This window comes from Phascolarctos cinereus, unplaced genomic scaffold (assembly GCF_003287225.1).
Source record: "Phascolarctos cinereus isolate Bilbo 61053 unplaced genomic scaffold, phaCin_HiC Scaffold_726;HRSCAF=1367, whole genome shotgun sequence".
Classification (NCBI taxonomy): domain Eukaryota; kingdom Metazoa; phylum Chordata; class Mammalia; order Diprotodontia; family Phascolarctidae; genus Phascolarctos; species Phascolarctos cinereus.
Window position 1 is genome coordinate 264,397,493 of NW_027556098.1, and position 26,893 is coordinate 264,424,385.

Genomic DNA, 26,893 nt, shown 5'->3' on the forward strand with positions numbered 1-26,893 from the left:
GCAACGTGAGCTGGTGAAGGAAATGGCAAACCATTCCATTATCTCTGCCAAGAGAACCCCAAATGTGGTCAAGAAGAGTCAGACACAACTGAAATAACTGAACAACAATTATAATGTTGCATCCCCAAGTAGAATGTAAGGTCCCTCAGGCCAGGAACTGTTCCTTCCTTGTCTCTGTAACCCCAGTGCCTAATACAGTGCCTTACACATTTGGGGGGGTTACCTGACCTGTGATTTCATTAGGGGTTAGGAACTGCCCATTGAGGAAACTCTCTCTAATAAGGAAGTTCAGCAGCTGTTCTGCAACTGGGCTTTGAGAGCTGTCTGAGGTTAAATGACTTGTCCAAGAGCCAGAAGGTGGCAGACTCAAACCCAGGTCTTCCTGACCCTGGGAGGTTTGGGAACACTCCTAACTTGCTGTTGCCCTGATCTCTATGAATCCTTTTCTGCTGCTTATGCTTAATAAATAAATATAATTACATAACCTACCAATTGTTCCAGACCACCTCTGCCTTATATATATACAGTAGGTACTTAATGCGTGCTTGATGAATTGAAATGAGGGTAGAGGTGGTGGACACCATAGTCATCTTCCAGAATGAGGACCGTTATGTGGGCCGGGGTTTGGATTTGTTATGCTGTTGTTTGACACTGTGTCAGCCTCAGAGGGCTGAACTAGGAACAGCACGGGAAGTTGCCACAGCCTAAAGGCTTAATCTAAGAAGAAGGAAAAAAACTCCTTATAATTAGAATTGCTCAAAGGTGGAGAACACCGTCTCAGGAGGGTTCCCTCTCACTGGAGGTCTTCCAGTAGAAACCAGAGAATCATGGCCAAGGATCCTGTAGGGGAAGCTTCTAATTCAGGTATGGGTTAGAGTACATGGCCTCTGAGGTCCTTCCTCAGGCCTGCGAGATGGCCTCTGTCCCTCTCCTTCTTGAAAGCTGGGGCATCTACCCTGCCCATCCAAGACAGGGTATAAGAAGGGGATTAAAAGGTAAGCTTCTTTGGCATTACAGACAACCTGATGAATACCTCTCAATAATTTGCACCTTCTCTATGTGTCCTGTCATCTAGATTGTAAGCCTCTCAAGATGAAGGATTGTAGTTTACACCTGCTTTTATTCCCAGCCCATCCCAGTGTCCTGGACCCCATAAGTTTCTAAAATATATTTGCTTTCCAGCTGCCACTTCCTCCATGAAGCTTTCCCTGATCCCACCCTGCCAGCAATCATCTCTCCTTCCTCAGCACACATCTGATGCACATATTTTCTAATTTGTATTACAATTATTTGTATATGTGTCTTCCTATTTGAATGTAAGCTCCCTGGGGGTAAGAACCAACATCCTTAAGCACTGTGGCCCATATACATATTTATAGCTTAACAAATGTTGAATTAAATGGAACTGATTGGTGATGATCACAAAGAGAAGTGTACTCCAGATGTTTCTTCACAGATTTGTCTGCACCGCTCCATCTCAACCAAAGCCCTGTTTTTAGGGCCTTCTGCCTCTTTTCTGGCAAGAACAGTCCTGGTGTTATGGTCTGGTGTAGGCTTTTGCTCAGGACCACAGCCTGTTAACTTCTTGCCTTGACTTAGAGGTTTGGACATTAATATTTCAATGTATTTGAAGACAGCAGATTGTCTGCCTTGACAATCTTTTGGAAGCCCGCGTCATTCTCCCACAAGAGCTCTTTCTGGAAATGAGGCTTATCTGACACTGCAACGTCTTACATCTACAATGGGAGACTTTGGTCTGACGTTAGCTTGCTGCGTATCCTAAGAAAGTCACTGCTCCTTTCCGAGCCTCTGCTTCTCAACAGCTCTCTGGCTATGGCCCTTTGCTTTGTATTTCAGGCCTCCATCCCCCTGGGGCCCTGAGCTCACCCCTGGACAGCTGCCCTCTCCCTGGACTCCGGCCTGACCAGACTTCCTAAACCTGCTTCTGCAATGGGTGGGTTGTAAGAGCTGGTAAGACCTTTAAACCGACAATTCCCCTTCTCTGTCTCTCTCTGTCCTGGGGCTCCTTGGCCCATTCATGTTCTCTTCTTCCCTCTCTGCTCTCTGCTACTACCACTTCCCCCTTCCTGGACTTGCCGCCATCCAGGTAATGAGGAGCTGTGGGTCCAGTCAGCCTTGGAGATGCCGAAGAGACGGGACATCCTGGCTATTGTTCTCATTGTGCTTCCCTGGACACTGCTCATCACCGTGTGGCATCAGAGCCCCATCGCCCCGTTGCTCACTGTGCACAAGGGTGAGTGAGGCTACACCATCCCTATACACACATACATATGCATACAAAGGTACACATACACTCACACAACCTTCCCCTCATCTCCAGCAACATACCCCTTCTCCTAGCCTTTGCTACCCTTCAGCTTCTCCCTGGCCTTCCTCTTCCAACTTCTACCCCTCGGACTCATTCCCAACTATACCCCTTCAATCTATCCCACTCCCATCTACCAACTCAGGCAGCCAAATGCCATATCCACCCCAGCCCCCCCAGCTCTCTCTGAAGGTTTAGAATAGGTCCATGACTACCCCTTGGAGGCCCTTAGCTTCACCAATTAATTTAATTAAAAAACACTTATTGAATGATTGGTCTGAGCCTAGCTGTGAAGGATCCATCCCTGCACCTCAGGCTTTGCTGACCTCTGTCAACATTAGCTGACATGAGGGCATCAGCTACTCCTTGGTATTCACCTAGGGTACTCATGCCTTGGTATTCACCTAGGATACCCATACCTTCAGCCCCAGGGGTTTTCTACCTCACTAGTTTCCAAACCTCAATAGTCTCTAACCTCTGACTCAAGACATCAAGCCCCGCAACCTTCCCCACTTCTGAGGATGTTTAATTCCTTAATTTCAGCCATACCCAACACCTAATCACCATGCCTGCCCTTCTTCCATTACTGCCACCATAACTGAATGTCCAATTCTAGCACCATTTCTTTCCTTCCCATACCACATCTTGCAGTTTACCAAGTGACTTGAAGCAACATGGTATAATAAAAAGAGTACTAGATTTGCAGTCAGACTGTATTTAAACTCCCAGCTCTGCTGCTGTCTGTGTGACTTTAGATAGGTCAGTTAACTTCTCTGGGCCTCAGCTTCCTAATCTGTGAAATGAGGGAGTTGGATTTTATGACCAATGATTTTGACAACGTAAGGAATTCCTAGTGTATGAATTCCCTCCACCAATGCTAACCACCACCCATCTATGACTTAGTAAAATCCTAGGGGGTTGTCTGAGATACACAGAAGTTAAGTGACATGCACAGTCATGCAACAAAGAAGCCTCAGAGGCAAAATCTGAACCCACATTTCTTGCCTTCAAGCCAGTACTCTACTCTCTGTGGCACACTGCCTCGACTATCTTGGTATCAAAGCAAAAATATTGATTTACAAAGGAAAAGAAAATACTAATTCAGAAATAATTCACCAGAGTAAGGTCATTAGAAATGCATGTTAATGATCCACAGCCCAGGTAGACATGGTAAAGAAAGGACTAACCCACTGTCCAGCCTCTATGATTGCTGTAGGCATAGAACCCACAACAAGAGTTCATCTTCCTTCTTACCCCAAAAGTGAATGGCAATTCATTTCCCAGGACAATCTTGTTGACAGAAGATTGATCCAGGCAGACGTTTTGAACTGCCTGGATTCATCAGTTTACAAGCCCAAATTCACTCTCAGCCAGTGAAGACTTCAGATTGTTGGCAGCTTTTGGTGATACACCCACAGCCACATAATCATTTTGCTAATTAGATATCTTTTTTACTTCCTCCAAGCAAAGGAGGGAGGAAATAATAATATTACAAACCACCTAAGTGTTTCACATTACCCTAAGAATAGAATGATTCCATCTGAGACCCCTTTCACCTTCAAAATTTACAAAGGACAATCACTTCATTACATTGGCACTATGATAAAAGTGAAGAAGACACAGTCTCTGCCCTGAAGGAACTCACAATTCTAATTGGGGATATAAGACGTGCACTAATAACAATTCTACAGTGTCAAATAGGGTTACATAGAGAAGCACAGAGCCATTAACTGAAATATGGGAGTCAGGTAAAGTGAGCTAGTTGTCTGGGGAAGATGATGAGTTCTGTTGATCCCCAAGCCTTGATGCTTACTTCATCACCCCCAGGAATGAGGGATATTTTGGAATGTTTTTTATTTTGTCCATTGGGCATTCCAAAGCAATCTTTCCACATGTGCTTATGGTGCCCTTTTCCCTCTTCCTTCCCATACATACGTACATAGAGACGTGGAGACTCAGAGACTGGAGAAGACCCTAGAGGTCATTCAGTCCAACCTATATTCAAATAATCATTCCTCACTATGACTCCTCTAACAATAAAGTCATCCAATCTCTGTTTGAATCCCTCCAGTGACGAGGAACTTACTGCTTTCCCTTACATTGCCCATTCCACTTCTCCATAGCTGTTAGGAAGTTTTCCTTATTTTGAGCTCAAATCCATTTTCCTGTAAAATGTGCCCATAGCTCCTAGTCCTGTCTTCTTGGAATTAGCAGAACAAGTGTAAACTTTCCATATGATTACCCTTCAAATATTTGAAGATGGCTCTCAGGTTTCCCCTTCAATCTTTTCTTTTCTAGGATAAACACACCCAAATCATTCACCCAATCCCTATGTGGAATAAGTATCTCACTCCCTCACAATGTGGCTACCCTTTTCATGCTCCAGTCAATCTAAAACATAGTGCCCCCAACTACACACACTATACTGCCAAGTGCAGTCTAACTACAGCAGAATATTATTGTCTCCTTTGTTCAGGACACCATACTTATGTTAATAAAGCACTTTAATATTGAATTAGCTTTTGGGCTGCCACATCAAACTGCTGACTCATACACAGCCAGCAATCCAATAAAAGCCCTGTACTTTTCACGTGAAATGCTTTCTAGTCTTGCCCTCCCCACCCTATCCTGTATTTATGAAGTAGATTTTTGAACCCAAATGAAACATATACTTCCACCTAAAACATTTGTCATTTTTAGCTTCTGCTCCCCATTTTAGCCTGTAGACATTCATTTGGATTCCAATTCTACTAGCCAATGTAACAGCTACGAGAGAAACTCTCACTCTTGAATTTGTGACCCCAGATTCTAACATGGCATCTGGTCCATAGTTTAATACATGCTTGTTGACGGATTCATTAATTGGTTATCCACACATCTAAGATGCCTTCTACCAATGCTTTCATCCGAGTCCTTGATAAAAATATTGAATACAACATAACTAAAGGCAGATGCTAGTGGCACTCCAATAAAGGCCTCGGGGGGTGGGGGTAGCAGGGGAGGAGAAGCATTTATCACCACTTTGAAGCCAGTCATTCAACCAGCTCTGGACTCCCTCTAATCGAACTAACTACCATCCACTCCACATCTCTCCTCCTTGCTCATGGGGATTTCCTGATTTTGTCAGAGGCCTACCTCAAAATCTGGTATACTATAGAAGGCATGGTATGGTGCAGGGCCGAAGGTTCCCCACCTCTGGTATAGTAGAAGGATGGATCTGAAGCCAGAGGATCTGTGTTGAAATCCTAGCCTTGCCATTTGCTGCCTGTGTGACTTTGAGCAAGTCTCTAAACCTCAACTTTCTCATTTGTAAGAATGAAGGTGTTGGACTAGAAGACCCTTCAGGGGTTCCAATTCTAAATCTATGATCTTATCTATGTCTATGGTATTCCCCTAGCTACCATTCTAGTAACCTTCTCAAGAAAGGCAATGGGGCAAGGGAGAGAAGGAAACAAACATCTACTAAGCACCCACTGCGTGCCAGGCACTGTGCATTATCTTCATTTGATCTTCACAACAACTCTGGGAGGTAGGAACTATTATGAATCTCACTTTTTGGAAACCGAGGTAGATGTTAAGTGACTTGCCCAGGGTCACATAGCTAGTAAGTGTCTGAGGTCATATTTGAACCCAAGTCTTCCTGACTTTAGGCTCCCCTGGGCTACCAAGCTGCCATATCAAACCAAACTAGTCTGGTGTGACTTGTTCTTAATAACCATGATGGTTAATAATAGTGACCACTTTGCTTTCTAAGTATCCCAAAGTACTCTCCTCCCTTCTCTCTGCCCCATTTCAGGGTAGTGAGGTGTAGTGGAAAGGGTATCGAGAGTCACAGAATCTGAATTCAAATATTGGCCCTGCCATTTATTACTTTAGTGACCTGGGGCACATCATTTAGCCTTTCTGGGCTAAATGGGTTCAATTCTGAACAAGTTATTTATCCTCGGATTAATTTCTGAGCATTTAAAAAAGAAAATGAATCTTTATCACATAAAACTCAGAATTGATTCACTAACAAGTTAAATAACTTTATTTCCTTTTTCAGTGGGGTTACTAGGAGAATGCAATAAACATAATGTATCTGGAATTTACAAGGCATTTGACAAATGCTTGTTATCTATCCTGATTTGGTCAAGATATAGATTGTACAATGGTATAACGAGCTGGTTTATTAATAGCCGATATGTCAAAGTTTACACCTTGCTTTACACATATATCATTTGTCATTGAGAATTTGGTGCAGTGGCTAGGGTGGATAGAGGGCAGGACCTGGAATCAGGAAGGACCAAGTTAAAAATCCAGCCTCAGACACTTATTGGCTGTGTGACCCTGGGCAAGTCACTTAACCTCTATCTGCCTCAGTTTCCTTATCTATAAAATAGGAATAATAATAGCACCTACCTCCCAGAATTGTTGTGAGGATAAAAGCAGATACTATTTGTAAAGTGCTTTGTAAATCTTAAAGCTTTATGTAAATGCCAGTTATCAGCTCATTGGGTCATGATCAGACTATGGTTATGTGAGAACTAGCTGAGGAAGAGCAGAAAAGACCACAGGGCTTCCAAGGGGGAGGAGTGAATGAACTTATTCTGTACTGTTCCAGGGAGTTCCAGGGGGCTGGACTGAGATCAATGGGAGGTAGAATTTAGCTCAGTATAAGGCACAACTGGTTTATAAGCAGAGCTGCCCAATAAGCCAACGAGCTCACCCACCATCACTAGAAATAAACAGATTGGCGTTTCATCTCTCAGGGATTTTTGCAATAGGTGGGAAGTTTGCATTAACCTGCTGCACATGGAGTCAAGAATTCTCAGGTTCAAATACTGCCGCTGACATTTACCAGCTTTTAATCTCTTTGAAGCTCAGTTTCTTCATCTGTAAAACGGGGGTAACAATACTAGTGCCTTTTTCACAAGGCTGTTGTGAAATAATGCATGTAAAGCTGTAATCAGTCTACAAGTATTTATTAAACGTCTGCTCAGTGCTAAGCATCGCAGATACATGGACCAACGAACTTTTGGTAGTGAGATAAGGGAGAACTTACATCCCAAAGTGTCCGGATTGCCTGTCACTCGTGTTCTTTCCCTTACAACCTGCTGTCTCCATGACCCGTCCTTTGTCCCCTTCCCAGATGATGGGAGCGACTCAAGGCGGGACCCCAGTGTGGACTCCAGGGAGTTTTGCATGTCTGACCGGGACATCGTGGAGGTGGTGAGGACCGAGTACGTGTACACGCGTCCCCCGCCCTGGTCAGACACCCTGCCCACCATCCACGTGGTCACCCCCACCTACAGTCGCCCTGTGCAGAAGGCTGAGCTGACCCGCCTGGCCAATACACTGCTCCATGTACAAAACCTCCACTGGCTGGTGGTGGAAGACGCCCCACGCCGGACGCCCCTGACCGCCCGCCTCCTCCGGGACACGGGCCTCAACTACACACACCTGCACGTGGAGACGCCGCGGAACTACAAACTCCGGGGGGACGCCAGGGACCCCCGCATCCCCCGGGGCACCATGCAGCGCAACCTCGCACTGCGCTGGCTCCGGGAGACCTTCCCCCGCAACGCCAGCCAGCCCGGCGTGGTCTACTTCGCTGATGACGACAACACCTACAGCCTGGAACTCTTTGAGGAGGTGGGGGCAGCCACCCACCTGGCATGGCTCCTTCTGGGGGGGAAGTGGGGAGAGGAAGGCGGAAAAGGAAGATGGAAGGGTGGGTCTGCTAGGGCTGCACAGAACCCCGGAATTCTTCCCAGACGTGGAGGGAAAGAGGGGCAAGAGGGTAGGGGCCCCAGTAGATTGGCTAAAGGGTTGATGAATAGAGGGGAGAAGGGAATAAGTGACCACGGCACTGGGTCCGAAGGGCAGGATGGTGGAGAGACTCCCTTTCCGACCTTGAGGAATGCGGTAGGGTATGGTGCGATGCCAACAAAGAAAGGGACATGGTGGGGGAGGGAAGAATCTCTCAACCATCCAAGGTAACAGGAAACCAGCCTCCCCATCTCTAACCCAGTGGCCTCAGAGATATTTATAGAGCCTGGGCTTCCAACTAGAATCTGGAACATTTATCAGAAATCTTAGTTGAGACACAAACTCTCTCTATAAGAGACACTGCCATCCCCGTACACCTCTCTTCCCTACCCCACCCCTTTAAGTTGAGATAGGACCCAAACATCCCTGAAGCAAGGAAGGGAAGGAGCAAAAGGGTTCTTGTTCATTGGATCACAGATTTAGAGCTGGAAAGGATTTCAGAGGCCATTTTGCAAATAAGGAAACTGAGGCTTAAGGTTAAGTGATTTGTCCAAAGTAGCATAGTCAATTTCTATGGCAGGATTGGAATTCTAGTCTTCCTGACTCCCAAGTCCAGCACCCTAGCTGTTATGCCACCTAGTGTTCAGTTAGAGTTGGGTTTGAAGACAGAAGGCCAGACTACCTTTTGAGGGCATTGAGGTTCCATGATTCTGTGAACAACCATTAGGTCCCACTTTACATAGGACTGGGTAGCTGGCCAAGGGACAGAGAACTCAGGTGTCATCGCTTTCCCCCACCCCAACCCTACCTCCTTCCTTCATTCCCCAACTTGTAGATGCGCAGCACAAGAAAAGTGTCAGTGTGGCCTGTGGCCTTCGTGGGAGGTCTCCGGTACGAATCACCTCGGGTGAATGGGGCAGGGAAAGTGATTGGCTGGAAGACGGTTTTTGACCCCCACCGGCCATTCGCCATTGACATGGCTGGCTTTGCAGTCAACCTTCGGCTTATCCTGCAACGGAGTCAAGCCTACTTCAAGCTTCGAGGAGTCAAGGGTGGTTACCAAGAGAGCAGCCTTCTCCGTGAGCTCGTCACCCTCAATGATCTGGAGCCCAAGGCTGCCAACTGCACCAAGGTAGGGCAGCTTTGGCGACTCAAGGCATCATGGGGATATCCAAGTACTTTAAAAGCTTCAATGCTGTCAGAAGAAAAGCCCAGTCTTATAAAACGGCTCCAGTCTGGACTTATTTCCTGAGAGGAAGGGTGGTAGAGTGAACTGAGCGCTGGACTTGGACTCAGGAAGACCTGGGTTTAAATCCTGCTTCAGCCACTTACTAGATGTGTGACCCGGGGCCAGTCACTTTGCCTCAGTTAAGGGAAGATTGGACTTGATGATTTCTAAGGTTCCTTCAAGTTCTAAACATACGATCTAAAACACATAATAATGATATGAAAATATATAACCTATATATGATCTATGATCTTTTGATTTAGTAAAGAAACAGTATTACTGCTCTAGATGCTGACTAGGTAGAGAAATAGGGAAAATCTAGGGAGACAGAAACGAGTGACCCACCCAGGAAATTCACCTACACCTCAAACTATGAAGTGTTCCAGTCTTTCCATACCTATCACTATTAATTTCTGCTGCTCCAGTTGGGATGAGACTGGGAAACCTACAGAATTTTCCTTCCCTAAAACTTTCTACTTCTAGGAATTGGAATTGGAAACTGTCCCAGCTGGATCCCAAAGGAAATGGGGAGGGGGTTGACACAAAGGAGCTCAGAGGTTCCTTTTGCTTTATTTTTGCTTTATTGTTTCTGAGGGCCTGAGCACAAAGTTAATGTGCCCATTTCATGTTATAGACAAACACGTCAACAAAGAAGAACCAAGGAATTGAGGATAGGGGTGGGAGGGCCGGAAAAACATGCCTGAGGGGGAGGAGAAAGAAGGGGAGAGCAGGGAAGAGAGGACAGAGTTGTCACAAACAGAAATGGAGAAATAATAGTAGGGCCTGGGAGAGGAAAGGGATAGCAGGAAGTATGGGGTGAGTAAGAAAATGAATGAGGATGTCTGGTCCTCTCTCCAACTCACGGCATCTCCTGACACAGATCCTTGTCTGGCACACACGAACAGAGAAGCCAGTGCTGGTGAATGAGGGGAGAAAAGGCTTCACTGACCCCAATGTGGAGATTTGACATCGGGGACCCAGGTATGCAGGAATCAAGAGAATTGGATTTGGGTTGACTTGGGGTTAGACTGCTTTCTCTAGTGGGCCCCTCATGCTGGAGATGAGGTTGAGAATTAGATAGGGGAAAAGGTTAGTCAAGAGGGAAAGGACTTAGCTAGATAGTACACCCAATTCACCAGGCTCTGAACCCTGTAGAAAAACAAATGCAGAACCACTTCTTAACCCTGTACTGCCTAGTCTTGCTGAGGTCAGCATCTAAGCAGATACCTCTCCTCTGCACCTTTGAAAAATTCTTATCAGTGACCCCAGTGATGTCCCAGCTCCCTGACTTCCAACCCTTTGTCCTCTGGGTCTATTTTCCCACATTCTTACTTTCCCTTGGTTTTCTCTGCCCTTGTCACTTCCAATTCAGCCTCCACTAAACAGGTAGAAGTGCAGCCCCAGAGATCAGACACTCAGAGGACTCCTTTTTCTAGCCCCTTGTTTGAGGAAGACCTTTCTATCTCCTCTCCATTCCTTTCTTCCTCATAACACTGGGAAAGTCAGTCCCTTAGCCAATTCAGGCCCCGAATCTGAGAAAATTAACAATCAACTCAGAGTGCTAGACAGAAAGACTTGAGTGCAAATCTTGCCTCATACATTTAACAGTTCCATGACCCTAGGCATGTCATTTAAATACTCTTTGTCTCAGTTTCCTCATCTGTAAACTGGGGCTAATAATAGCCCATTCCTTCTATGGTGGTTATGCAAATTGAATTGGATAGTATTTATTAAGCACCGTGCCAATCCTAAAATGCTATATAAATGCTAGCTACCACTATCATTATTATTATTAGATAATACATTGCCTTGACATCAGCCACAAGAGCTTCCTCCAGGCTTTTTGAGGTTCTGGGCACTTTCCCACTGCAGCACTTCAAAGAATCAAGGAAGCTGAGCTTTGAGGGGTACAGGTGCTAAACGTCCCTGTTTGGAGACTCAGACTCACCTTAGTTACTTCCTCCTCTCCCATTTGCAGGAGACTCCCTCTCACAGACCCTGCTCTTGGCCTCAGAGCCTCTCTCCCCCCTGGCCGTGGGGGCCCTCATGGCAGACTCCTGAGCAATCCCTGTCACCTGTCCTTCCATCCTGGAGGCTATGGAGAAAGCCTGGTGGGACACAAGGAAGAAAGAAAAATCGTCGAAAGCACAGAAATCCCAGGCTGGTTCTCCTCCTCTGCCCAAGATGACCAAGAGACTGAGTGGGAGATCCTGGGAGTTGGGGAGTCCAGCTGATGCCAAGTGTCCCAGCCTGAGGAGACGGCCCAATGCCCCTGCATTTTTTCCCCAGAAGAATCTTCCAGCCAACACCCAGGTCCAAGAGAGGGGAAGACCCTGATACCAGGCTTGTGACTCTGAGCACTGAATGACACTCAGTGTGGGAGCTAGCAGGGGGCAACAGGAGGCACCCCAGGGGAGAAGTGCTCTCTTTCCCTTGGGTTCTTATGCTCCAGCTAGGATTTATAACATTGCACAACACAGGCCAGCCAGAGCATTTCAAAACCCCAGAAATGACCAAGAGAAAGCGTGAAATCTCTCTTCCCTCTGCCCTGTCTCTCCCCTTAGCGCCTCTCCTTGCCTCCTTACCTGCAAGTTGCTCCAAAATCAGACAGACCTCTCTCTGGCCTGGGTGGCTCTTCTTTGGTTCATGTTTACAGAACTTATGGCTGTGTTTAACCCTGGCACCTGACTAACCCTGCATGGGGGCCTGAGCCTGTCAGCAGGCGCCTACCTCAGGTTGCAATGGGACTGGCTTCTCATCTTCTATCCCTTCTCAGAACCAGCATCAGTTGAGACACCACCTCTTGCACTAGGAAGAAATCAACCCTATTCCAAAATGCTGAACTTGGGTTACAAGGCCCCACTCCCGAGCCAGGGTAGGGAAAGGGGCGTGGGAAGGGGAAGGGGTTGAGATAGTTAACAAGGCTGGAGACTAGAGCAGATTGTGGAATCCTTTCCCAGTGTCTCTCAGACCAATCAGTCACCCATCAGGCCAGGTATTAGGTATTAGGAATACCTGCCTAAAGGTAGGGAGAGGGAAGAGGGGAGGGGAGTGGCGGCAGAGTATAAAATAGAGATTCCTTCCAGTTGGGCATAGAGGGATGGGATTGGGATGGTGGCAAGAATGTGATGATATGGTGTGGCTCTGTGACTGTCACCTACCCCTTCAGTTTTTTGGGCTTCAGAGTAATAGCAGGGACAGAAGGAAAGCAGCCAAGATAACCTGGATGCTGGAGAGAGAGAGGAGCTGAGCACATATGATAGATTGGAAATTATTTAAAAAAAAATGGAGAGAAAAATGTATCTTCTCACTGAGCCAGGAGCAGCCAGATCAACCTCCCTCTATCTGCAGAAGTCACTGGCCCCCTCATTCCTTCACACCAGAGAAAAACAAATCTCCTCCCTCCTCCCTTTTCACTCCCTCCAGTCCCATTCATTACCATACCTTGGGCTCGTGGTTTTCAGTTTGGAGAATGTAAAAACTCTCCCACTGGACTGCTCTGATAGGACCCTGCCCCCAAAAGCTCCTTCTTCCTTCCCATTCTCCTGGCTGCCCATCTGTTTTTCATCCATAATTTCTCTCTCCTATTCCCTTCTTCCCTCTCCTTCGCTCTTCCCCTTGAAAGTTGGAAGCACAATTTTCCTCCTTGATGAAGGAAAAAGAAGGGATCCTACAAGAAGAGACTAACTTTTCTTAACCCCTAACAGCCAACATCCTATTCAAACCCATAGGGTGTCTCTTGAGGACTAAGGGGCATGCATAACCCACTCCTGGGTTGGAAGGAGTTTGGGGAGAGGGACAGCCTTGCAGTATTATCCTATTATTTAAAAATAATAGTGGTGACTGCCAATTTTGAGACATACTTTTAATGTCCCTCAATATTTATAACAATGGAAACCAGAAGAGTTGAACAATTAAGCTAAGCATGAATCAGGGCTTTTCCCAACAGCTTTTATTTAATGTTTTTCTTTACATTTAGGGTTGGTTTGTTTTTATTTTTGTGGGGACTTTTTGGGTTGTTGTTATTCTTGTTTTGATTTTAGGAAGCAACTCCTGTTGGGTGAAGATGGGGTAAGAGGGACAGGAAACTTCTGGATAGGCTGAATTGCAATTTGCCCAAGCCTTGGCCTGGGTAGGACAAGAGATAACCATTGTGCCCCTTTGTGGTAGCCAGCCCTGAGAGCCCAATTCATGCAGGGCTTAGGCTGGATTTAGCAAAAGCAGATCTCCTACCTGGTCAGAAACCCAGGCCTCCTTTTCAGGAAAAATAAAAGTCAACAGAAAAGGGGGAGGGGGAACATTGAAAAAAAATAACACCAAAATTTCCAGATGCTAGTCTAGTTGTTCTCACCAAAAGTCCTCTTTTAGCTGCATGTATATTTATTTATAATCATAATCCCAGTGGACTGCAGCTTTCACCTCTGCTCGGGAATGGGCTTGTTGTAGACCAGATGGACCATGTCCCTGACTGTAAACGTTTGTTCCAAACCCAGTCCCTCCCTCTACCCCAGGGGGAGTGATGTCAGTAGGATTGGGAGGTCCCAGGAACACAGACTGAGCTAGAGGGTGGAGCCTCCTTCAGCTGCACCATCTCTTCTCGGTTTTAATTGAACTGTATTTAATTTGTTTTAAAAATTAAAAGTCAAATATGGTTTTTAACAGTCATAATCCCCCTCAGCCCAGCTGGTTTTATTGAAATGTGTTTGCATTAAGAACTGAACAGGAAAACCCAGAGAGCTGACTGGGAAAGTGGGAGGCTTCAGACTGAATGTAAAAGTAATCTCCTTCAGCATGATCTGGGGGCTTTTAAAATTGTTGTCCAGAAGAGCTCTGAGGCTATAATAAGAAAAATAATAATATTTTATTATAATAGTATTTATGTAACGCCTACTATGTGCCAGGCATTGTGTTAAGTGCTTTACAATTATTATCTGATTTTGATCCTCACAACAACCCTGAGAGGTAGGTGCCATCATTATCCCCATTTTACAGATGAGGAAACTGAGGCAGAGGTTAAGTGACTTGACCAGAGTTGCCCAGCTAGTAATTGCCTGAAGCCAGATTTGAATTCGGATCTTCCTGAATGATACTCTATCCATCTTGCCATCTCTTCTTTATTTACACCTTATGGAAATGCCAGTGGAAAAAAACTCAAGATTCCAGTTTTCTGCTTGTGAATAAGGAGGGATGGACTGGTGAATACAGGTACACCTCATGGCAAGTAGATTCATCTTAGCAAATTGTCTAAAAAGAGATATCCAGAGGGGTCATTTTTTGCTTTGCAAAAAAGGATTCCCCATAGAATTCTTGAGTTAGCCAGTTCTTTGGGCATAATCCCAACAGGATTTGATCTATCTGTATCATTTAGGGAACATACCCATCATGTAAAACCCGCCCACCCCCCCACCACCCCACCCCCGCCCCTGTTCCTTCTGCTCTTTGCCCTTTCGTTCTTCCTCCACCAAGAACACACAGCTTTTTCTCCTTAGCGCCAGCTGAAGGCTGAGAAACTTGTTCAGTATTCTTTCAGTAGAGAAACATAGTGACTCAGTGTTAGGGTCTGCACCCAAACTATAGGGGCAGCTATAGGGTATGGTGGATAGAAAGCCAGGTGTGGAGTCAGGAAGACTCCTCTTCTCAAGTTCAAATCTGGTTTCAAACTTTTACTAGTTGTGTGATGCTGGGCAAGTCACTAAACCCTGTTTGCCTCAGTCTCCCTATCTGTAAAATGAGCTGGAGAAGGAAATGACCACTCCAGTATCTTTGCCAGGAAAACCCCAAATGAGGTCATGAAGAGTCGGCTATGACTGAACAACAAACACCTATACTACTTGCCCCAAGCACCACTTCTGTCCCCAGCTCCTCCAAACAGCTCTGAGTCAACTCTCGATGAGCCACATTCTGAGGAACACATGGAATAGAACCCCTGTCATTCACATGGTGTTCAACAATGCCTGGGCCTCCCATGTGCCCACAAGCACTTCAAGGCTGGACACATAAGCTGCATGGCGCGAGGCTGTTTGTGCAGCAGGGTCATTTTCATCGTCACACTTACCCTCAGCTGATGCTGAGTCTCATCTGCCTTAGGTAACAACAGGCGAGGTAGTAGCCTGAGAGAGAAAAGCATGCCTACCATCGATAATCCATCAGGTATATAGTTGAGAGATGGCTGTTCTCCACCCCAACTGCTGGGCAGAAGAGGTATGGTAAAAGCCCCATGAATGGGAACACACAGGACCCACAAAGCCCTTATTCCCACCCTTAGGCAAGGGTGTGCTGGGGGCTTTTAAAATTGTCCTCTCTAGAAAAAAAAATGTATACGTGACACATTTAGAAGTTTTAGTTACATTATTAACACTTTCTTAAGTCTAAACAATTTCTTAAGTCTAGACCAGAGGTGTCAAACATTCCAGAACCAGACGCTGACAGAACCAGATTAATATGTAATTGGGAAATATTTAACAAAATAAATAAAAATACAATAAAACATAGATAAAATTACATCTTAAAAACTAAATCAGTATGTGGCCTGCAGGGAAGCCTTATGTCAGGATTAGTTTCTATTTGAGTTTGAAGTCACTGGTCTAAAAACCAACAAAATGAATGTTTCAGTTTGAGGGTTTCAATTTCTGAGGTATAAATCCTCACTCTGCAAATCTAACTGCCTTCCCAGCTGTTCAGCACACCCCTAACCTTAGGGCTGTGGGTCTTCTTTTTCCAGGTATAGCCTTATCAAGACCAACCCCATGGTTTCCTCAGGGCCTCCCAACTCGGCTTGCCTCGCTTTTCTTGCTACTTGGAGGGATCTTGCTCAAGTCAGAGCTCTTAGTCATTTAGGGTGATACAATGCAGGGTGATGGCAGGCTTCCTTCACCTCCGCTGCCTGGGAAGAAGATCACTGGTAGAATTTTCTCTCCCTCCCTCGGTGCCCCTGCCCACCTCATCCTGGGGAGAGCTGCCCACTGAGCGGTGCAGACCCCAGAAAAGCATGGAGCCAGATTGAGAGAAGTGAGGGACAACCTGAAGACTGGACTAATCCCAACCCCCACCCCTGAATTGCCCAAGAGGCAGATCTCATTGGTCCTCTGCCTGTCCTAACCCTATTTTGTCTCCTGGCACAAATGAGCTTTTACTAGTGGAGTTCAGGAAAAACTTCAAGCAATGACTTTATTGCAATTCAGACACAACTGAACCAACCCATTGGGCATCATTCCCAGAACAGCAACACCTCAACTGAGGAAAAAGAAAACCATTCCCAAAGGAAAAAGAGGGCCAGAGCCGGCCTCTTCCCCTGAGGCCTCTCCTGCTGTTTGGATTTGGGAAGAAAAGACAGGCAAGGAGAGTCAGAAAGGTGGTTTGTGGGAGGGGAGGTAGGAGGGATCTGGCAGAGACCCCTCTGGAGTAGTCCCACATTCTCTGAGTGTTTAGTGATTCAAGGTGAAAACCTCTTGCAGGTACAATGGTACCTCAGGACATCTACCTTCCCTACCCACAAGTGCTTCCTTTACTGTTTAAATAAAACTTGCAGTAGGTTTATCCATTATTTTAAAAATGGGGGCAGGGGGAGGGGAATCAGATAAATTGGCTGGGCCCTCCTGACCTGACCACCACATACTTTGGCCTCTCTACTAGTTACATTACACTCCTATTCTAGGGGTTTGTGGTGGGAAGGGGTGGGAAGAGAATGTCTTATGTCCTGCAAATAGAGCTTTCTCTGCTATATATATCCTAGGGCTCCAGGCATTTATGGAGGGAGAGAGGGGGAGGGAAGGTCAGAGTGTCCCTCAGGCTCCACACCATTTCCCAACCCCCAATTGTCAGTGACTGGTATCAAACTGACTTCTTCAGCAGATGGGAAATACCTAAGAAATAATGTTCCTTGCTAGACAGCAGTAGGCTCTGCCTTGAGAAGTGTTCAAATTAAATTGTTACTAGGGCTAAAACAGAAAGTGATATTTACCTCCCAACTGATCAGTCAGAGAATGGAGGCTTCGATTTGCCAAATGTCTTCTTACCTACTGGTCTCAGCATCTAGTCTAGAGACCCACAGCAGTTCGCTCCGGAGAGTTTCTCCCCTTCATCTACAATCTGGCAGGGCAAGCATGAGACCCACCCCCCACAAAAACAACCCAAGAAAGGGTTCATGTTTATAATGGCAGCTAGGACAACTGTCCCCTCCCTCCACATTCTTTCCAGTTGGGCAAGAGGCCACGAGGTGATGAGTAAAAGAGGTTCCTCCCCAGAGCTGGTTCTGAAGAAGATCCTCTCGCTGTAGAGAGACATCTGAAAAGGCATCCGAAGGCTCTGGAGAGAAGAGGCTCTCGGCCTCCTTCTTCTCTGCCCCAGCCAAGAATTTCCTGAGTAATATGGAGCCAGGTGCTCAGTCAATGTAGTGACTCCTGCCTAGGTAGGGTGTGTCCATGCTCTGGATGATCATGCCTGATTCTGTTCCTCAAACACGATGACCTGGCAAAGAAAGAGAGGGGCTGGTGCCTGACAGTAGCTACAGCCAGCTCTCGTCTCATTTGAGATAGTATTTGTAAAGTCCCTCGCATGGTGCATGGCACAGAGTAGACCTTTAGCCTTCCTCTAGGCTTATGTTCTACTTCTGAGGGAAAACTAAGGCAGGAAAAGGCAGAGGCAAAGGGATGAGAAGCTTGGTAGGGAATCTCACCTCATTGTCTCCCGAGTGCAGCCAGGGGCCTGGGAGGTAGAGAGTTTCCTGGGGACCGATGTTCCAGAAGCGCCCAAGGTTCCGGCCATTGATGAATACCACTCCCTTGACCCAGCCCTGAAGGAAACAAGTCAAAGGGTTACCAGATGAGGCTTATATAGGACAAAGAAGCAAAGTAGCAGAGAAGGGGACAGTTGCAAAGGCCTAAATGTCCTTATGTCCTCCAGGCCCCTGGCAGGTGGGAGGACAGCTCCTGGGAGCTCTGCCCTACTGCCCTTAGGCCTGGAGATGATAGAGAAAGCCATGAACTGAGGAAGCTAGGAGGTGCAGTGGATAAGGCACCAGCCCTGGAGTCAGGAGGACTTGAGTTCAAATGACACTTACATATGACAAATATGACTCAAACACTTACTAGCTGTGTGACTCTGGGCAAGTCACTTAACCCCGACTGCCTCCAAAAAAAAAAAAAAGAAAGAGAAAAAGAGAGAAGAGAGAGAGAGAGAAAGGCATGAATTGAGCAAGCCCTTATTAGGGTTCTGTTGTGATCCCATTATGACTGTGGATACACCATCCCACCCCTGCAGGGCTAGTACTATTCAGCCTACCACCAGGAACTGAGCACAGCATATAGATGACAGCGCCAGGGTGGTATATACCAAATCTTCTATGCCCCTGTTGAAGACAGCCTTGGCTCTGGCAGCAAATGTTATCACAGCCACAGCTGCTAAGTTGGGGTTTCCCTTCTCTCTTAGCCCTCTGAACCCCAACCCTCTAGAGCAGGCCTGTGCAACCTGCAGCTCACAGGCCACTTACAGCTTGCCTCACACCAAAGGATTTCGGGCAGCCCATGAAAAATCTAAAGCAAAATGTCCTTTGTATGTAGAGGAAATCCTTTGGTGTGCCACAAGAGGCAGGTTTTACAGGCCTAATCTACAGCAACAGTTCTTAACCTTTCTCATGTCATAGATCCCTTTGGCAGTCTGGTGAAACCAATGGATCTCTTGTCAGAATTGTGTTTTTAAATGCATAAGAATAAAACTCATAGCATTACAGAGGAAACCAATATTAATAATGATTAAAATAATTTCAAAATTATATTTTTAATCCAGCAATCTATGGATTTTATAGAAATATTTTTTTTAAAATCCAGAGACCTATGGATTAAGAGCCCAGTTTCTACAGCACTTAGCCAGTCTCCCACAAGGAGGCCACACTGGGAGCTTCTCAGGGTCAGGGCCTTAGTTTGGAGAGTACCTCTGAGCTGTGGCCCTAAAAGCAAAGATGCCAGGGATTAAAGGACTCTCCTGGGAAGGGCAGCTTCATGAGGAAGAGCAGCTAGCTCACCCACCTCCAGCTTCAGGAAGGTATCCAGGGCTATTGAGTCAACATGAAGAGTCCCCCGGAAGAAGGCTGGACCTGTGGCTTCCTCTGGGACCTGATTCCATTTGATGGAGGACAGACTGCAAGAGGAACCCAGAAATGAGAGGAAGGGAAAGCCCAGGTCTCAATGGCAAATTCCTTCCTCTCCCTAGGGTCTCAGATAAATAACATGGACATAGAAATGGACGTCAGTGTGGCATAAAGGAAAGCACCCTGGGCTCAGAATCAGGAAAGCTTCTAGTCCCACTTTTGAAACCCACCAGCCAGGTGACCTTAATCACTTTGCCTTCTCTCTAATCCTAAATGCTCTAATCTGTAAAATGACTGGTCTGGACTAGCTAATTGCTAAAGTCTGTGGTCTTTGTCCTCAGCTTTCACAGTCCTGAAGGCTTTTGAGGTCTTGGAATCAAAGAGTACGCACATACCTCTGGAAGAAGTTTTCTTTCATCTCTAGGCTGTAGATTTTGAAATTCCGTAGGGGGGATTCATTCAGATAGATATCACCAATTAATCCTGTAGAAGCCAGGGAAGCGAGAGGGAATGAACAGGGCTGGCACAGCTCCCGAGGCCCCGGGGCAAAGACATGAAGATGGGGGCACTTATTGTATCCAGGCTAGGCCAAGAAGTTGGTTTTTTTTTCACAGAGGGCTCTGAACAGAAGGTTTCTGCAAACTATTTGAGTGGGTTTTTCTTCTGAGTACAAACTCAGCAGGATTGCCTGAGGACATGAAACTTTTCTAACAAATCCTAAAGGAATATCTCTTCTCTCTGCCAATTCTGACCAGGCCAAAATTCAAGAAAGAGCCCCAAGTGGTCCTGCCTCCTAGGGAGCTAGTTAACCTTTGCTTCTTGGAGTCAGTTTAGACCAGGGGTGGGGAACCCATGGCCTTGAGGCCACATGTGGCCCTCTAGGTCCTCACGTGTGGCCCTTTGACTGAATCCAAACTTTGGATTCAGAAGTGAAGTTTGGATTCAGTCAAAAGGCCATACTTGAGGACCTGGAGGGCCACATGTGGCCTCAAGACCCCTGCTTTAGACTTGGGGGACCTTACAAGGATAACAGAGAATGCCTCTGTGCAGCCAGTCAGGGGGCTGGGTGTTTGCCCTACTCGCGTGCCTACATTCATGAATCCCACAGGCTTTCAAGATCCCAGCCCAGCTTCCGGGATTCAGGTCACTGAATTGCCAAAGCCAGACTACACAAGGCATCTTGGTGCTCAGGAAAAGAAAAGACCTTGGTTCCCTGTAGTCTGATAATTACAACCTGTATGACCTTGGGCCTCATCTGTAAAATGACAGAATTGGACTAGATTATCTCTAACATCCTTTCCAGGTCCTATGGTTAGCAGGACAGCACATTATGGACAGAGAATGACCCTGCAAATTTATCGAGCCATGAGCAGATGACCATGCTGTGTGAGCAGACAACCATGCCAAATGAGCCATTATTAAGAATGAGTGAACAGAGTTCAGTGAGTAGCACAGAAAAGATGTCAGCTATGCTGACAGATATGAGGACAGTGCCTTGCTCAGGGCACAAACTGTAAGTTCTGGGGTTTTTCCTTAAATGAATCAATCCTCCTCAGTTCCAAAAAATCAAGTCATCCCTCCACTCCAACAGGTAAGTCATTCTATGGGACAGTCAGTCAATAAGCATTTATTAAGCACGTACTATGTACCAGACACTATGCTAAGTGCTGAGGCCACAAAGAAGGGCAGAAGACAGTCCCTGTCCTTAAGGAGCTAACAATCTAATGGGAGGAGACAATATGCAAACAACTACGTGCAGATAAACTATATACAAAATAAATTAAATACAAAAATAATTAACAGAAGGAAGCCGCCAGAATTAAGAGCGGTTGGGAAAGGCTTCCTGTAGAAGATAGGATTTTAGTTGAGACTTGAAAGAATCCAGGGAAGCCAGAAGGTGGAGAGGAGGAGGAAGAGCATTCCAGGCATGAGAGACAGCCAGAGAAAATGCCTGAAGAATGGAGATGGAGAAGGAGAACAGCAAGAAGACTGGCATCACTGGATCAATGAGTAGATGGGAGGCTGAAGGGAGGGGTGGAAGACATAAGAAGACTGTAAAAGCAGAAGGGGGCAGGTTGTGAAGGGCTTTTAATGCCAAACAGGTGATTTCACATTTGATTCTGGAAGTGATAGGAAACCACTGGAGTTTATTAAAGAGAGTGGAGGGGGTGGGGAAGGAGGCAGCAGCATTTTATGTGATCAGACCTGTGCTTTAGGAAAACCCTGGTGGCTGAATGGACGATGGACTGGAGTGGGGAGAAACTGGAGGCAGGCAGACCTGCCAGCAGCTACTGCAGTAGTCCAGGCACGAGGAGATGGTGGCCTGCATTTGGCTGGTGGCAGTGTCAGAGGAGAGAAGTGGGAATGTCTGAGAAAGGTTGTAAACGTGAAATCAACGGGCGTTGGCAACAACATAGATATGGGGGAGCTGGGGTGACACAGTGAAGAGTCAAGGATGGCACCTAGGTTTTGATCCTGGGGGACTGAAAGGATGGGGGCAGACAAGTCTGGAAGGGGGATGGAAGTTTGAGGAAAAGATAATGAGCTTGGACATGTTGAGCTTAAGATGTCTATAGGACATTAAGTCTGAGATGTCTAATAGGCAGGTGGAGGTATAATACCGGAGGTGAGCAAAGAGGTTAGGACTGGATAAGTAGATCTGAGAATCATCACCACAGAAATGATAATTTAAGCACCAAGTGAAATAGTATCTAGAGAGGAGAAACTCCAGGACACAGCCATGGGGGATACTTGTGTCAGTGGGTATACCTGGATATAGATGCAGCAAAGAAGCCTGAAGAGAGGTCAGATAAGTAGGAGGAGGACCTGGAGAGAGTGGTGTCTGGGAAACATTGAGAGAAGTACCAAGGAGACAAGGGTGATCAACAGCAGAGAGGATGAAGGATGAGGACTGAGAAAAGGCCACTCGATTTAGCAATGAAAAGATCAATGGTAATCTTTGAGAGAGCAGGCTGAATGATGAGGTCAGAAGCCAGATTACAGGGAGTTAGGAGACGGAAAAGAGAGGGAAAGGAAGCACCTACTATAGAAAGCATTCTCAGATTTAGCCACCAAGAGGAGAGCTATGGGACAGTAATTACCATTAGTGGGGATGGGTAAATGAAGGGAGGGTTTTTCAAAGATGGGGGAGACATGAGCATATTTACAGGCAGTGGGGAAAGCAGCCAACATTCAGGGATGAAGATAGGTGAGAGTGGGGGGTCTGTGGGTAGTAGAGCTTTCCTAGGGTTAGGTCCTGAGGGAGAAATCTGGGACTCACTGTAAGAAGCACATACCGTGTTCAGGGTCCCTCAGTAACCTCACAGGAGAATCTAACTCAATAAGCATTTATTAAGCATCTACTCTCTATAAGGCACTGTACCAGGCACTGAAGACACAAAGACATAATGAAATTGCTACCACCCTCACAGAGCTTAGATTCTACTTGGGAACAAGAGACACAAGGTGATGGGTGGGCCTGATGAAGGAGCTTACAGAAGCTGGGAATCCAGAGAACATCACTAGACTTAGCTGGAGGGGGAGGGGGAAGAGTGGGGGGCAGGGAAGGAGACTGGAGGGAAGAAGGGGGGAAGGACAGGGCCGCTGAGAATGCAGAAAGCTGCTTGGAATCCCCTCATGAGAGCCCTGGTTCTCTGCACCCCAGTGGGTCCAAGGAAGCTGAGATTCCTCACTTCTCTGGCAATGTACCAAAAGATAGGTCCTGCCCAAAGTGGTACAATACCTGAGATTTCAAGAACCAGAAAATCATTTGGGTTAACAAGTTTCTTCTTTTTAAAATGCAAAATACCTTTGGGAAAGTGAGGGGAAGAGTGAGAAATGGGAGGGGAGGTCTATAAGTCATTTATCTTTCATGTGAGTTAGTTTAATAGTATTGTTCTCTTTCCTATACCGCCTAGCTACACAAATGTCACTCACACAATAAGAGTTTTGATAGTGGAAGGTGAGAATTTTGGAGGATGAGTCGCTTAAAGGAAGAAGGGCAGACATGGTTAAGGATATAAATTACAAATGGTAGCATAGAGCACTAGATGCCCAGGGAGTGAAAGAAGAGAGGACAGTGGAAGAAAGGAGAAAATAAGAACCTCTCTGTCTGCCTCCTCAGACCCATATTCCTGTAATTAGGAACACAACCCCCATAAGCAGGAAAGATATACTACTATTTCTAAGGTATTCTCCTAGGTTCCAAACTAGTAATACCCCACCACCATCATAAAAAACAACAACAACAACAGATATGAGGTTAGATTGGCATGATTTGTTTTTGTTGAATCTGTCTGAAGAAGTTACAGCTTTGTATAGAAAATAAGGTCCAACAGGAAAGGGACTTCTCCAACCTTGCTTACACTCTCCTCTGGCCCTACAAAGCATGGGCTTATAAGGAAAGGAGAGTGGCCATGGCCATCTTCTCTAGTCCTGGAGAATTCTCTCTTTAGCTGAGAAATTTGGCTCTTTTCCACATCCCTCAAGTTCTGCCTGATCACACCTGAGAAACTTCCTCATCCTTTCTCTCCTCTTCACCTGCTACTAGGAACCTGGGAAAGCTTTCCAGGAGTAGGCCCTGGGTAAACAGCACACAGAAATGGGACAAGTTCACGGAGGGATCTGGGGCTGTGTCCGCCTAAAGTCTGAAAGGATAGTGCCCAGGACGAGGCTGATCTCTCTGGCCTAATACACTGGCGATCCACCTGGTGGGACCAGACCAACCTCAATGTTATTCCATTCTCTGCCACATTGTCCCACGGTTGGCTGATGGGGAGAAAGAATTCACACGTGTGCTTTTTCAGCCTGAGGAAGGCAACTCTCACTGGCCTGGCCCTAGGCTCCCCTTCTCTGCCTTTGGAGCAGAAGCAGATATTAGCTGAGAGGTGCTCAATCCCACCTGACCTGGCTTCCTTCATCCTCCCAACCCTGTCCTGGCATCTCCCAGAGCCCACCTTTCCGCTGTTTATTGAGCATCCGGCCATAGTTGACTCGACCACGATTCTCCACTAGGATACTCAGCTTACGATGACCCTATAAGAGATGCATAAACCCCCCGTGACTCCATGGCCTCAGCATCCATGGCACTGGAGCAATCCCTCAAGGCTTCTCCTGTGGCATTTTCCAGCTCCTCATGAAGCCATCTTTGGGAATGAGCCAAACACAGCTGCCTTATGGGGGGGATCCATACCCAGCACAAACCCCAGCTGCTCGACGCTCTGTCTCCCACAACATCCCTCCCTTCCCACTGACTTCCTGGGACACAGTGCAATCTCAGCAACTAGAACAGGACTACATGATATTGGTTGTCTTTGGGGCTGGGGAAGCTCTGGAAAGAGCTTGCTGTACAAGGAGACAATTAGAACTGGAAAACACACGGAAGCTTGACCCTGCAATTACAAACCTGACTCTTAGGGATAGGCAGTTCTTCAAATCCATAGGCCATGTATCCAATGTATATCTTGTTCACAAACACCTGTGAAAGAGAGAGCAGAAGCACTGATGAGCTCCCCAAAAGGGATGAGATGTTACTGCTAAGAAAAGAAAGAAGCCATCAGGGGCAGCTAGGTGGTGCAGTGGATAGAGCACCAGCCCTGGAGTCAGGAGGAACTGAGTTCAAATGTGTGTCTCAGACTAGACATTTGATATTTACGAGCTGTGTGACTCTGGGCAAGTCACTTAACCCCAACTGCCTCGCCAAAAAAAAAAAAAGTCATTAAGGGAGCAGTTAAGTATATCAGGTAGGGTTAGAAGCTGAGAACAAATGATGGGTCAGAGTAGACCACAAACTGAATGACAGCTGCAAAGTATACTGGTTTCTCTCTCTTTTTTTCATATAAACATAACTGTGGAATGTTTAAGGTCACCCTCACCACTTTATTCAGCTCTGGTCAGAAACTGATGAGTCTAATTCTAGACTCTACCACCAAAAAAGGATCGTGGAGAATGAAGTGAAATGAATGAATGAATGCTCAAAGAAGAAGGCTAAAGAATAAAGGATGAAGGAAAAAGAGTATTTACTTGGCATGGCCAAAAGGAAATTGAAGAGAAATGAGGCCAATCAATAAACCCACCCCAAGTGCAGAGAGAGGCTCTCAGTGGGCAGCAGTTGCCTCCCTTGCCAGTCTCCTGGCCCATACCTGGGCCCGGTCCCGAATGTGGTCCTTGGAGGAAAGAGTGCCTCCTTCATAGATAGAAGTCTCATAGAGTATGTACCCATAGGATTGGCCATTGCCTTGGTTCACTGACAGATTCTCCATATTGATAGGCTTCTCACTTTCAAATGGCTGTGAAAGGAAGCAGGAGATGAGCACAAAGTGAGGGTGAGCTCTTTAATTCAACAAATATTTAAATACCTATTCCATGCAAGAATAAAAAAAAAAGTCTCTGTACTCCAGGAGCATAATTATATTCTACGGGGAAGATATGACATGTGCATAGTGAAGTAAGGCAATCTGGGGGGGGAGGGGAAGAGAGATAAACTCACAAGCGGGAAGGCTGAGCAGATTCTAATATGCAGATGGGAGGGTGGGAGAGGAAATGGAAAGGAGGGAGTGCATTCCAGAAATGAGAGACCACTGGTATAAACTCAAAGAGAAGAAATGATGGATTTGGGGGAGCAGCTAGTCATCAGTCAACAAACACTTAACAGGAGCCTGCTATGTGCCGAGCACTGTGCTAAACATTGAGTGTGCAAAGGCAGAGATCCTGCCTTCAAAGAGCTCACAGTCTAATGGAGGAGACAACCTGGTTGTAAACAACCATGGACAAAACAAGCTACCTACAGGATAGACCAGAAATAATCAACAGAGCGAAGGCACTAGAATTATGGGAGATCAGGAAAGGTTTCTTGTAGAAGGTGGGATTTTAGCCATCCATGGGGGACAGCAAGAAGTAAAGATGAGGAGGCAGAGACTTCTTGGCCTAGGGAGACAGCCAGAGAAAGTGCCTGGAGCTGAGAGAGAGTGCCTGGTGTGGGGAACAGCAAGGGATCCGGTGTCACGGGATCAGAAAGTATGAAGAGATAACAAAAGGGAAAGAAGACTAGAAAGGTAGAAGGGGGCCAGTTGGTGAAAGGTTTTCAATGCCAAAAAGAGAGTTTTATATTTTATCCCAAAGGGAACAGGGAGTCAGTAGAGCCTACTGTGTAAGGGGCCAGTTTTATGTTTTTTATGTTTTAGGAAAATCAATTTGATAGAGGACTGATTAAAGTCCCTACTGCAACAGACCAGGCTTGGGGTGAGTGATGAGGACCTGCACCAGGGTCCAGTGCTAGAGAAGAGAAGGAAGGATACACAAGAAATGTTCAAATCAACAGGGCTTGGCAACAGGTTGGATACCGGACAGGGGGGTGAGATATAGTGAACGTTTGAGGATGACTCCTAGTTTGTAAGCCTGGGTGACTGAGGATAATGGTACCCTAGAGAGTAAAAGAAAAGTTGGAAAAAGGGAAAAAATAGTGAGGTCAGTTTTGGCTATGTTGGGTTTAAGATGCCTATGAAAC

General features: G+C 46.2%; 2 protein-coding genes across 5 annotated transcripts in view; one reads left to right on the forward strand and one right to left on the reverse strand.

The window, feature by feature from the left end:
• The window catches only part of B3GAT1 (beta-1,3-glucuronyltransferase 1), a 58,122-nt gene extending 43,927 nt beyond the window's left edge, over window positions 1-14,195 (forward strand). For 2 of the 4 annotated variants that reach the window (XM_020968800.2, XM_020968801.2), the window contains 6 exons: window positions 1,858-1,954; window positions 2,108-2,254; window positions 7,458-7,960; window positions 8,913-9,209; window positions 10,186-10,286; window positions 11,284-14,195. In XM_020968800.2, coding sequence (XP_020824459.1) covers window positions 1,951-1,954; window positions 2,108-2,254; window positions 7,458-7,960; window positions 8,913-9,209; window positions 10,186-10,272 — 1,038 coding nt within the window. In that variant the 5' untranslated portion in view covers window positions 1,858-1,950 and the 3' untranslated portion in view covers window positions 10,273-10,286; window positions 11,284-14,195. Of the gene's footprint in view, window positions 1-1,857; window positions 1,972-2,107; window positions 2,255-7,457; window positions 7,961-8,912; window positions 9,210-10,185; window positions 10,287-11,283 lie in introns of all 4 variants that reach the window. The other 2 variants (XM_020968802.2, XM_078147094.1) reach the window with 2 other exon arrangements.
• Window positions 14,196-15,630: 1,435 nt separating this feature from the next.
• Window positions 15,631-26,893, reverse strand: part of LOC110195857 (beta-galactosidase-1-like protein 2) — a 56,951-nt gene continuing 45,688 nt past the window's right edge. Inside the window, 8 exon segments of the mRNA XM_020968792.2 lie at window positions 15,631-17,750; window positions 17,753-17,771; window positions 17,980-18,096; window positions 19,328-19,439; window positions 19,785-19,872; window positions 24,345-24,423; window positions 24,794-24,865; window positions 25,530-25,676. Of these exon segments, the coding sequence (XP_020824451.1) occupies window positions 17,686-17,750; window positions 17,753-17,771; window positions 17,980-18,096; window positions 19,328-19,439; window positions 19,785-19,872; window positions 24,345-24,423; window positions 24,794-24,865; window positions 25,530-25,676 (699 nt within the window). The 3' untranslated portion in view covers window positions 15,631-17,685.